Source organism: Vespa mandarinia, chromosome 20, assembly GCF_050613455.1.
Source record: "Vespa mandarinia isolate Hongniang chromosome 20, ASM5061345v1, whole genome shotgun sequence".
In the NCBI taxonomy this organism is placed as follows: domain Eukaryota; kingdom Metazoa; phylum Arthropoda; class Insecta; order Hymenoptera; family Vespidae; genus Vespa; species Vespa mandarinia.
In genome coordinates, this window is record NC_140829.1 from 632,003 (window position 1) to 643,469 (window position 11,467).

The 11,467-nt window shown below is 34.2% G+C and overlaps 4 protein-coding genes across 5 annotated transcripts; all 4 read left to right on the plus strand.

The window, feature by feature from the left end:
- Nucleotides 1-273: 273 nt before the first annotated feature.
- LOC118448265 (uncharacterized) lies at nt 274-4,137 on the plus strand. The gene is made up of 10 exons (XM_085663199.1): nt 274-1,091; nt 1,206-1,305; nt 1,370-1,480; nt 1,645-1,800; nt 1,875-1,925; nt 2,037-2,044; nt 3,120-3,318; nt 3,587-3,697; nt 3,771-3,926; nt 4,015-4,137. Exons 1-10 carry the CDS (start codon nt 280-282, stop codon nt 4,063-4,065), a joined length of 1,755 nt encoding a protein of 584 aa, XP_085519325.1. The 5' UTR covers nt 274-279; the 3' UTR covers nt 4,066-4,137.
- Nucleotides 4,138-4,887: 750 nt separating this feature from the next.
- LOC118448249 (odorant receptor 10-like) lies at nt 4,888-6,713 on the plus strand. Its single transcript, XM_085663185.1, has 5 exons — nt 4,888-5,721; nt 5,800-5,899; nt 6,032-6,142; nt 6,274-6,429; nt 6,627-6,713. Exons 1-5 carry the CDS (start codon nt 4,916-4,918, stop codon nt 6,678-6,680), a joined length of 1,227 nt encoding a protein of 408 aa, XP_085519311.1. The 5' UTR covers nt 4,888-4,915; the 3' UTR covers nt 6,681-6,713.
- A 412-nt stretch (nt 6,714-7,125) lies between these two features.
- LOC118448266 (odorant receptor 10-like) lies at nt 7,126-8,777 on the plus strand. 2 transcript variants are annotated; one of them, XM_035881315.2, is made up of 5 exons: nt 7,126-7,966; nt 8,068-8,167; nt 8,254-8,364; nt 8,425-8,580; nt 8,644-8,777. In XM_035881315.2, the coding sequence occupies exons 1-5, from the start codon at nt 7,140-7,142 to the stop codon at nt 8,695-8,697; spliced, it is 1,248 nt and encodes a 415-aa protein (XP_035737208.1). In that variant the 5' UTR covers nt 7,126-7,139; the 3' UTR covers nt 8,698-8,777. The 2 variants fall into 2 exon arrangements, with proteins under 2 accessions (XP_035737208.1, XP_085519306.1); XM_085663180.1 differs by having other exon boundaries at nt 8,425-8,715.
- A 287-nt stretch (nt 8,778-9,064) lies between these two features.
- LOC118448267 (odorant receptor 10-like) lies at nt 9,065-10,966 on the plus strand. The gene is made up of 5 exons (XM_035881316.2): nt 9,065-9,918; nt 10,059-10,158; nt 10,262-10,372; nt 10,519-10,674; nt 10,755-10,966. Exons 1-5 carry the CDS (start codon nt 9,122-9,124, stop codon nt 10,806-10,808), a joined length of 1,218 nt encoding a protein of 405 aa, XP_035737209.2. The 5' UTR covers nt 9,065-9,121; the 3' UTR covers nt 10,809-10,966.
- Nucleotides 10,967-11,467: the final 501 nt, after the last annotated feature.

An 11,467-nucleotide genomic window follows, 5' to 3' on the forward strand; every position in this document is an offset into this window, starting at 1 on the left:
TATCCTGTCCAGAGAAATATTTTTTTTTTTCTTTTTTTTACCTACCTTAAATCTTACGATCCGTAACACGTGTAATAAGTCGTAAGGTATCACGTAGATCACATTATTTGTACTAAACTATCGTTACGTCCCTACGGCGAATCCTGCTGAAGGAACTCCAATGAAGAGCGCAGGCGCGCATTTGCATTTGCATTTGCTTTGCGAGGTTCGGTCAGGTGAGCCTCGTTACGTCTAACGCCGTGAATAGTTACTTAGTAACGAGCGGTCGTTCAAACGTCGATGATGGCTGATGATGCATTGTGCGTGCCAGGTGTACGAGATAATTATGATGAGAATGCGAATTTCAATGTTCAGTTGAATCGTTGGATTTTAAAATCAATCGGTGCTTGGCCAAAATCTTCCGATTTATCGTATTGTCAGATTTATTTGGATCGATTGAGCAAAACAATTTGTTATGCACTTATTATCTTTCTCATGATACCATGTGGATTATACTTGATGCTTGAGGTAAAGGATACTTACGATAAATTACGATTGACTGGACCATTGAGCTTTTGTCTGATGGCACTCATAAAATATTGTGCTCTAACTGTACGAGAAAACGATATTCGTCGGTGCTTCGACTACATCGAGTGGGATTGGAAGAAAGTTAAACATATCAAAGATCTCCAAATAATGAAGGCTAATGCAAATTTTGGTCGTCGTATTGTCATCGTTTGTGCAACATTCATGTACAGCAGTGCTGCTTTTTATTACATAGCTGTACCTTTCGCAAGAGGAATGATAACCGAGGAGGATAGCAATATCACGTACAGACCTCTCGTTTATCCAGTTGCGAAGATCATCGTTGACGCTCGTCGTAGCCCGATCAACGAGATCTTCTTTGGTATTCAGTGTATTTCAGGATTCCTTGCCCATTCTATTACGGCCGCTGCTTGCGGACTTGCCGCTACTTTTGCTATGCACGCTTGTGGACAATTGGAAATGATTATTTCTTATTTGGAAAACCTGGTCAATGGTCATGAAAATTCTTGCGACACCGTCGAAGAGAGATTTACGGATATCGTTCAACGTCATGTCCGTGCATTGAAGTAAGTAAAGAAAAAGTTATTGTCTCTGTAAAAAAAAAATAAATATTGTAATAATTTCATCATTTTCTCTCAATTATGATTCTGTTTAATTATTTTTACCTTAAAACATTTTAGATTCATATCGCTCACAGAGGAAGTGTTGAATGAAATATCCCTCGTCGAAGTTGTTGGATGTACCTTGAATATATGTCTTCTTGGATATTACTGTATCACGGTAAAATAAATGATATGAACAGCGTAATCTATAAGAGAATAATTATCAATATTTATATTTACAGGGCTGGCAATATAACGAAACCATGGGTCGTCTAACTTACATCATATTATTTATATCAGTTACATTTAATATTTTTATATTCTGTTACATAGGTGAAATTCTTGCCGACCAGGTATAATATGAATTTCTATCTTAATAATTTATGTTTTTAAAACCATGAAAATTTGTCTACATCAAAAGTAACATTAAAAGTAGCATTTTTAATTATTCTTAAATCAAAACTTAAGATGTTAATCGATCTATATCACAGAATAGTCAAAAGAAATCCTATAACAGTGCCAAAAAGTGGGAGAAAGATCCTACATGATTGACTGGTACCGTCTACCATGGAAAGATGTTCGTGGCCTTGTTCTAATCCTTGCAATGTCCAATATGCCGAACAACCTAACAGCAGGATATTTGATAGAGTTATCGCTAGCTAGTTTCGGCGATGTAAGTATCAAATTATTTAAGTGCATTTTATATTACTTTATCTGTAAAATATTTTGTATTCTTTTTTTTTACAGGTTATCAAATCATCGCTCGCATATTTGAATATGTTGAGAACACTGACCGAATAAAATTCGGCCGATAAAGAACGAAGTCGCACGAAAAACGATTCTTACGATAATCGATATACCTATGCAAGATCAACGTTATTAGAATTTGAAAGTTCTCTTTCATTGTAGATAACAATGTAAATTAGAAAAAAACAATGTAGTACCTTTGGATTATATCTTGACGTAGGTAAAACTTTCAAATTCTATCTCGCCTCTCACTCAATAAATTCAAAGACACACGTGTGTCAGTCACGAAATCGCTGGTATCGATCAGCGTGCCGAACTATTGTTGTACTCTTCTTCGTATTAATCTTTCTACAAAAGAGTTTCGTACGCGCAGGCGTAGAGATTAGGTAATGTGCGTTACGTAGAGGAGGGTGAAATTGACGGAGCACAGATGTTATCAGTAGCTTGCGTGGTTTTGTACGACGATCATGGGTAAATTGACGAATTCGTCGAAGAGAAACGAAGTCAATGTTACTTACGTTAACGACAACGAATATAGTATTCGGTTGATACGTTGGTTATTGACGTCGATGGGTGCTTGGCAATCATCTATGACAAAGACTTCAATTGAAAAATTATGTTCTATAATTTTGATCATTCTTTCTTTTTCTTTAATATGCTTTACTTTTGTACCGTGTACTTTGTACGCTTTCCTCGAGGAAAGAAACTTGCAAGCGAGGATGGAGGCGCTCGGTCAAGTGAGTTATTGGCTCATGGGTGCCATCAAGTACAGTTACATCTTGTTTCATCGAGGAAACGTGCGTCGGTGTTTTGATCACATCGAAAGAGATTGGCGTATGGTTAGAAGATCGAAAGATCGTGACATCATGTTGGCTCATGCCAATAGTGCTCGTTATTTTATCCTCGTTTGTACGGGTTTTACTATTGGCGGCGTTTTGATTTATAATCTGGTCAAAGGAATGACATTTGTTCCTGTTTCCATAGAAAATCATACGGTCTACTTGCATCCGTTACCTTGTCCTTGCTATAGCAAAGTAGCGGACACGAGATATAATCCGGCTTACGATATCGTATATGCACTCCAACTGCTCTCCGGTGTTATCACCAGCTCCATCTTCGTATGCGCTTGCAGTCTCGCTGCGGTCTTTATTATGCACGCCTGTGGTCAACTGACGATGACGATGGCATGGATGAAAGATTCCTTCTCAATTTCTTCGATTGAATCTACGAATTATCAACTTTCAGACATTGTCGGACTCCACGTGCGCGCTTTGAGGTACGAAAGAGAGCTAAAGATAGCTTTTACAAAACTCTACGAGATACGAAGAAATCCATTGATTACAGTTTTATACAATATATAGAGAACGTGATTAATCGCATATGTCTCGTCGAACTTTTGGGTTGCACATTAAATATGTGTTTGCTGGGATATTTTTGTATCACGGTATGCCAAGATTCGATATAATACACGATTAATGTATAATTTTTACTATTGTATGCGTAATCGCAATACAGACAACTCATCTTTATTATCATTTAGATCATTGTAAGGCGATAGCCTAAAAAAGTAGTAACATTTCCGTATCTGTCTAATAGACATTTAGCACCTACATATATATTTGTCGTTTCTCTACGATATCTTGAAAGGAGCACATGCTTTCGTTCAGATTATATTCGTCCGTTTTACATTTAAAAAGTTTCGTATTTTTCAGGAGTGGGAGAACAACGATATAAAAATTACCATAGGATACTTTCTTGTATTTATCTCCATGATGTTCAATATTTTCGTATTTTGTTTTCTTAGCGAGAAACTCTCACATCAGGTAGCGTCTAATACTTCATCGAAATTATTTATATAGTAAAGACGACTCGATATCAAATTAGATTTCTTAATAGTGCATGCAAGTAGGTGACGTCGCTTACGCGTGCGATTGGCAACTTCTTCCTGATTGCACAGCACGCGGATTTATATTAATAATACTTAGATCCAATTCTGTGGTACGATTAACTGCCGGAAAATTCATGCAAATCTCTATTATCACTTTCGGCGATGTGAGTAATTAATAATATAAATGAAATTGATGATATTGCGTACGACGGATCCGGTTGAATGAATCTGAAAGTTCAATTTTTCTTTTAGGTAATAAAAACATCTGCGGTATACTTCAATATGCTACAAAAAATGACATAGAGTATTTCACGTAGTATAATTACAATGAGATATTTATAAAAAAAGGAAAAGATATAGAAACTTCTATTGGGCAAATAAATTAGATTACTACGTAATGAAAATTTTATGAATTATAAATGAGAGTTCTAACGAAATTTTTAGTACTTGAGCAATTTCTAATAAAAAAAAAAAAGTATTCGTATGCGTATTATGAAACTTTCTAGTAACTTTAATCCTTAATAGTTAAATATTTTGTTACATTAGTCAAAAATCAAAAGAGCACATAAGTAATAAAATTGTACTCACACACATTATCTGGGATATAGTCGATTTAGATGATAATAAAATGGTGATACGTAAATTCCGTTAGTACTATTTTTTAGATCATTGTCATAGTAAAGTTTACATTTTGTAACGAATATAAAAATGACCAAAAAGGTTAAAATTGATACAAAATAAAATCCCTTTGAATTCTCTGAAAATAACGACAAGAAGATAGAAATATTTCATTTTAAATAATATAAAGACTCACTTTGCTGTAATAAAACATTAAAAAATATAAATTGCTATGACATGAAAAATACATAAGTATAGTAAAAATTTTCTAAACACAAATAAATTTTAAAGCAAATCGTACTATGATGAAAAAAAGAAGATTATTATCTTTAAAGCCGAGAAAAACACTATTGATCAGTGTATATTCAACGCACATATGGTATTGTAGGAGAAAAGAATCTATCGTCAATCACTCGTTGGTAATAGATGGTAAGTATGTCATAACTTGCGCAAGCGCTTATAACGAAAGAAGTAGCAGTGAGTTGCTGCCGAGGAACTTCAACTTCAATAGTGCGAAGCGTTTCCTTGCGCGATCATGACGACTTCTACCAAGAAAAGTAACGTAAAGAGCAATTATAAGGCTGACGTTAATTACAGTCTTCAAGTAAATCGTTGGCTTTTAAAACCAATTGGTATTTGGCCGTATCCAGCGACAGCTTCAACGGCAACGAAAGCTTTCTCTTTTATTTTATTTGTAATATGCATTGGAATTTTGATATTTTCGATAATATCCTGTATATTGAATATTATATTTGAGGAGAAAGATCCACAAGTCAAATTGAAGACGATAGCTCCGCTCAGTTATTGGTTATTATCGTCAGTAAGATATTGTACCCTTCTGTTTCGAGCTAATGATATACGTCGATGCGTAGATCGCATAGAAGTTGATTGGCGAATGATCAAGAAGATCGAGGAACGCGAAACAATGCTGAGATGTGTGAAAACTGGCCGATTCATTGTTTGTTTCAGTGCAGCTTTCATGCATGGTGGAATTTTTGCTTTTAACATTCTCAAAGGAATTACACCGGTAATCGAGATCATTGATAACGTCAGTGTCTCAATCTATCGATTACCTTATCCGTTTTATAACAAGATTTGGGATACGAATTTCACTCTAGCTCATCAAGTTATTCTTCTGTTACAATTCGTGGTGACGTTCATCGTTAATTCCGTAAGCGTTGGAGCCGTCGCGATCGCAGCTATGTTCGTTATGCACGCTTGCGGTCAGCTCGATATTATGAGATTATGGTTGGAAACTCTTGTCGACGATGTTAACGATAAATACGATTTGACGCAACGGAGAATAGGTGTCATCGTCGTTCATCATTTACGCGTTCTCAAGTACGTATTCGAAATATCCTTTGAACAGTATTCCCCTGCACCAATACGTATGCATACCTAATATTATATTTCTTTCAGTTTTGTAACTTGGATAGAGAAAACCCTCAGTTTCATATGTCTCGTGGAAATATTTGGTTCCGTATTCAATATGTGTTTCCTAGGATATTATTGTATAAAAGTAGGTAAATTTGTTCTTTGAATTGAAAAGATCTTCGAACGAGTACTTACATATATACTTATTCCAATTTTTTCTTTTTTTTTTTTTGCATCGGTTTCACTATCTCTCGCAATACTTTTACTTTTTAAACAGCAATTCAGTGAAAACGAATTTGGAACGACCGCCATTTACGGTACAATATTTATATCCGTAGCTTACAACATTTTCATATTTTGTTACATCGGCGATATTCTGTCGGAACAGGTAACCATTGTACATATAAAAAATTAAATTTCTAAAAAGGAAAATAAATAAGCTTCGCACTGTGCACACTTGATAATCCTCGAAAATTATATCACATAAATATACGATCGACTTTGAATTTAATTTAATAGTGCAGCGTCATTGGTATAAAAGCTTACCTGATTAATTGGTACAATCTACCTGGAAAATCACCCCTTGGTATAGCTCTAATAATTTTAAGATCCTCTCGAGTAACTACTCTCACTGCTGGAAAAATGATTCCGTTATGTATGTCCACATTTAGCAACGTGAGTAATATGCAAAGAAGTAACGTCTATCGAACGTCAAGTCGAACTTATGATAAAAACATAATGCTACATTTTTGAACATAGCGCGCAAAAAGAAATTTTTCTTGTAAAAATTAATATATTTTTTATATCATTTAAATCAACATTGCACTGCATAAATAATATTATGAAAGTATATTTAACGATTAATGTTTTAGGTCGTCCAGACGGCATTTGCATATTTGAATATATTACGTAAGGTAGTTCTCTAAACTGATTAAACTGAATCTACAATAATATAGAAGAAATTCATAAATAATTAATAATAACGAATTTCATTTTCTATCGATGCATACATGTATTCATATATACGTAAATATGTATGTATTTGTGTAATTATAAAAGTGAAATATGTTGCTTTCATTCAATATGTATAAATATACATTATGTGTATTCTATTTGAAAAATATTATACGTACAAGACAAACGTAGATGTTATTTTTATTTGTAAAGTTTGATTGAAGTTTACCCTACAGAGACAGTTATACTTTCCCCAGCGCGAATTGACTACGCGAAACATTCCCATAAAGGTGTACAATACTTTTACCCAATCCTTTCATTGTACGATCAGTAGAGCGGACGCACATGCGCAAGTTGAATTCCAAGGAATCAATCTATCGCAATCATTAAAGGTTTGCCAGTGAGTAAGTTGTTTCCGTACGATTCGCATCATGTTAAACGGCAACACGCTATCTGAAACATTAATATCATTCTCAAAGTTTGCTAAACAGGATTGGAGTTATAGCATTCAGTTAAATCGTTGGTTCTTAAAACCGATTGGAGCCTGGCCTCTCTCGTTAAGCGTTACTTTTATAGAAAAAGTGATTTCCATCTGTTTGATGACTATCAGTAGCTTTCTGATAGGATTTCTGCTCGTACCATGTGCTCTATGCACGTTCCTTGATCGAGAGGGTGATCTCGACGCAAAAATCAAGATGATAGGTCCTTTGAGTTTCTGCGTTATGGCAGCCGTCAAATATTACATCCTGACATCTCGAGGAAAAGCTATAGCAAGATGTATCCAACGTATTTGTGTAGACTGGGAACGTGCCTCGTATTATTACAAAGATCGTAAGATCGTCGTCGAGAATGCAGAGTTTGGTCGATTTTTGGTCATTTCCTGTGCAATATTCATGTATGGCGGTGGTTTCTTTTATTGCACCGTGATGCCACTCTGTGCCATAAGAACCGAGATTATCGATAACAAAACCATAAGAGCACCATCTTTCCCGATTTATCGAAAGCTTATCGATCCACGGACCACTCCATATATCGAGATAGTTCAGTTTCTCCAGTCTTTAGCTGGCTACGTAATCTATTCCGTTACGATAAGCGCATGCAGTCTAGCTGCAGTTTTTGTCATGCACGCTTGCGGACAGCTTAAAATTTTGATGTCTAAATTGGACGATCTCGTTCTTGGCGAGAGACAAACAAATGATCTTGGTTCCTCGGACAAACGGATGGGAGACATCGTAAAGTATCATTTGCGAATATTCGAGTGAGTTCATCTTGATAATAATGACAATGATAAACTGAAAATAAAAGTACTTTTTTTTTTTTTAATACAATTAATCATTTTACACTCGCCAATCTCTTTAGTTTTATATCTTGGATCGAAGAGCTCTTCAATGAGATATGTTTTGTAGAATTAGTGGGATGTACATTAAATATATGTTTTTTGGGATATTACCTTATGACGGTATGAAAATCAAGAATTTATGTGTTATTAGAGTACTCGAAGGATTTTAGACAATCGTCAACTTTGAAACATTCAGTTTCTTTCAGGAATGGGAACGTAACGAAACAGTAGGAACATTGACGTATTGTACCTTGCTTGTGTCTTTTATTTTTAACATATTTATACTGTGCTACATTGGAGAGCTTCTTGCTGAACAGGTATTTCTGTACAAATTTATTCTGTTATTGTAATCCATCGCCATCCAATTCGTTTGACAGTGTAAAAATGTCGGTAAAACTTCCTACATGATGGATTGGTATCGTTTACCAAAAAAAAAAGCACTCGATCTTACACTCGTAATCGCTGTTTCAAATGCTCCTTTAAAGCTGACAGCTGGAAAATTATTTGAATTGTCTTTGGCTAGTTTTTGTAGCGTAAGTAACATTAAACACTCGATGTTCTTTCACTTTTCATTTATTGTTATATTAACGTTTCAGGTAATCAAATCAGCCTCAGCATATTTGAACTTGTTACGTACTCTCACTAATTAATTTATTAATTTGTAACATTAATCGATTATCTAGAAAAAAAAAATTAAGAGAAGAACGAACGATTATTATCAAAGAAAATTTTACAGCCATTTGCTAAAAAATTATCAATAAGATATTACTTATGAAATATATATAATTATCGTTAAATTATTCCTTTTTTCTTCCACATAACATGTGTACGTAGATCAATGTAGGAAAAACTTACGAATGAATATCTGATTTTTGGCAATATAGAAGCACTTCTTTTAGCACCAGTACAAGTTACCCTTGCCTTATAAACAAGTGGAACAAGTACACCTACTTGTGCTTACCGTCTGGAATATTGTACCGCCTCTTGCGTGGCGCACGCGCTGTTATACCACTCGACAAACGCACGTTAGGAAATTGAACGACAACTTTCAGTAGTAATCTTTCTTCGAACAGGATGGTCAACACATTGACATCTGTAAAAAATAGAAACTATAAGAAAGACCTAGATTATAGTACAGAATTGAATCGCTGGCTTTTGAAACAAATCGGTGTTTGGCCTGCATCCATCAATGCATCCTGGATGGAAATAATCTTGTATCGTTTCTTGAACGTACTATGCACTTCTCTTATCAGCTTTCTTATATTATCCGCGTCTCTCTATATTATTATAGATGTGAAGGACATAGAAATGAAATTAAAAACGATCGGTCCTATAAGCTTTTGTCTGATGGTACTCGCAAAGTATTGGTTATTTATAATACATGAGAAAGATATAAATCGTTGCGTAAGTCATATGGAGACCGATTGGAAAAATGTCAAAAGTGAAAATGATCGAAAGATTATGATCGATAGTGCACATTTTGGTCGTCGTATCGTGATAGTATCCGCGACATTTACGTACGGCGGTGTTTTCTTTTATCAAGTAGTGTTACCTTTAACATCGGCCAAAGTATTCATAGGAAACTATACGTTTAAACCACTGGCCTATCCCATCTCCAGGATCTTCGTCGATGCTCGTCAAAGTCCAGCGAACGAATTGATGATACCATTAGAATGTCTTTGTGGTTTCGTCATGAACGCTGTCACTGTGGGTGCTTGCAGTTTGGCCGCTGTATTTGCTTTACACGCCTGTGGACAATTAAAGGTCATGATGGCCTATTTGAACAATCTCGTGGATGGTCGACCGGAAGAAAATAATAGCGTTAATGATCGATTGACCGACATCGTTCAACAACACGTACGAATTCTCAGGTAAAATATTTCTTTCATAATATTTCTCGATTAAAGTGATAAAAAGTACGATTATGTTAAGACGTTTTGTCTTTGCTATGCCGTTAAAAAAGTAGTCATTAGCAACATTAATGTCTGTAGATCATTGTATCTTCTTCCAGTTTCGTTACGTTTACCGAAGATCTATTACAGGAAATTTCTCTCGTCGAAATATTAGGATGTACCTTGAACATATGCTTGCTTGGATATAATCTTATTGCGGTATGCTCGTAGACGATTATTACATTTTAAATCGTTCCCCAATTCTTTTGCTCTTCGAATCTCTGTGATCTCAAAAATAGTTACCTTGCATTCATTCTTACAGGATTGGGATAAAGGAGACATGGTCTCCGATATAACTTATATCGCATTGATTATCTCTTTTGCATTCAATATATTTATATTTTGTTATATAGGTGAACTTCTCGGCGAAGAGGTACAATAATATACATACATACATACATACATACGTACATACATATATATATATATATATATATATATATATATATATATATGATATGTAGACCCTGTATAACAGTTGAAAAAGCATTGTTAAATTATTTAATATCATTTTAATAGTGCAAAAGAGTAGCCGAAGCAACTTATATGATCGACTGGTATAGACTAAAAGGAAAAAAAAGTCTCGCTCTTCTTTTAATAATTGCCATGTCGTCGTCTTCGATAAAATTAACCGCTGGAAAGTTCGTCGAATTATCTATTAGTAGTTTCGGTGATGTGAGTTAAAATGAACAATAGTTCGCACATTTTTGATCTATTAAATATCATAAAAATATAAAAAATATGAATTCGTACAGGTTATCAAGGCATCCTTTGCATATTTGAACATGCTCCGAACAGTGACTACGTAAAAGATTGATAAAAATTTAAAAAATGAAAAACACATGTAGTGTAGTCATCGACATCGTAGAACAATAGTACGAGCTTCATAGTAATTAATCGTAAGAATTAAAATATATATCAGGCAATAGTCGAATAATTCAATAATATAAAATGGCAAATTTTTTTAGTCATGATGCAGGTGAGGTTACTAAAAGGTGAATAAAATAAACGTACTTGTCGAAAATCTTTCGTATGAAAAAGTATAAAAATTTCACTCGTTTTTTTAGGATTTCCTATCATAATCAAAAGTGACATTTATTATAAATACTAATAGATATATGCATATGATGTCACGTAAATATATTATATTATAAATTAGTAAAGAGCATGATTAAATAAAATATTTACTTTATAAATTAATATGTTTCTTTTTTTTTAACATACTATATTCGTATTTTTACTATTTCCTGACGAACCATTCACACGAAAACTTTTTTATTATCATATAAAGCATTATTATATAAAATGAATTATTAGAATAGAAGAAAATTGTAGAGACAACTTACATAATTGATATCGACTTTAAGGAGGGAAATCTTTTGATGTCCTTAACATAGTTTGATATCCTTTAAGTAGTCCTGGAGACATATAACTTTTAATATTCATAAATCCTCAAGAAGCGTGATTT

What these genes read in the sequence shown, in the direction of transcription:
- LOC118448265 (XM_085663199.1), top strand. Translation starts at nt 280, where the DNA reads ATGATGGCTGATGATGCATTGTGCGTGCCAGGTGTACGAGATAATTAT. An exon ending in CGTCATGTCCGTGCATTGAA is followed by an intron (nt 1,092 to 1,205) that starts GTAAGTAAAGAA and finishes AAAACATTTTAG; the next exon opens with ATTCATATCGCTCACAGAGG. An exon ending in TTGGATATTACTGTATCACG is followed by an intron (nt 1,306 to 1,369) that starts GTAAAATAAATG and finishes TTATATTTACAG; the next exon opens with GGCTGGCAATATAACGAAAC.
- LOC118448249 (XM_085663185.1), top strand. Translation starts at nt 4,916, where the DNA reads ATGACGACTTCTACCAAGAAAAGTAACGTAAAGAGCAATTATAAGGCT. An exon ending in GCGATATTCTGTCGGAACAG is followed by an intron (nt 6,143 to 6,273) that starts GTAACCATTGTA and finishes TTAATTTAATAG; the next exon opens with TGCAGCGTCATTGGTATAAA. An exon ending in GTATGTCCACATTTAGCAAC is followed by an intron (nt 6,430 to 6,626) that starts GTGAGTAATATG and finishes TTAATGTTTTAG; the next exon opens with GTCGTCCAGACGGCATTTGC.
- LOC118448266 (XM_085663180.1), top strand. Translation starts at nt 7,140, where the DNA reads ATGTTAAACGGCAACACGCTATCTGAAACATTAATATCATTCTCAAAG. An exon ending in TATCATTTGCGAATATTCGA is followed by an intron (nt 7,967 to 8,067) that starts GTGAGTTCATCT and finishes CAATCTCTTTAG; the next exon opens with TTTTATATCTTGGATCGAAG. An exon ending in GAGAGCTTCTTGCTGAACAG is followed by an intron (nt 8,365 to 8,424) that starts GTATTTCTGTAC and finishes TTCGTTTGACAG; the next exon opens with TGTAAAAATGTCGGTAAAAC.
- LOC118448267 (XM_035881316.2), top strand. Translation starts at nt 9,122, where the DNA reads ATGGTCAACACATTGACATCTGTAAAAAATAGAAACTATAAGAAAGAC. An exon ending in CAACACGTACGAATTCTCAG is followed by an intron (nt 9,919 to 10,058) that starts GTAAAATATTTC and finishes ATCTTCTTCCAG; the next exon opens with TTTCGTTACGTTTACCGAAG. An exon ending in TTGGATATAATCTTATTGCG is followed by an intron (nt 10,159 to 10,261) that starts GTATGCTCGTAG and finishes TCATTCTTACAG; the next exon opens with GATTGGGATAAAGGAGACAT.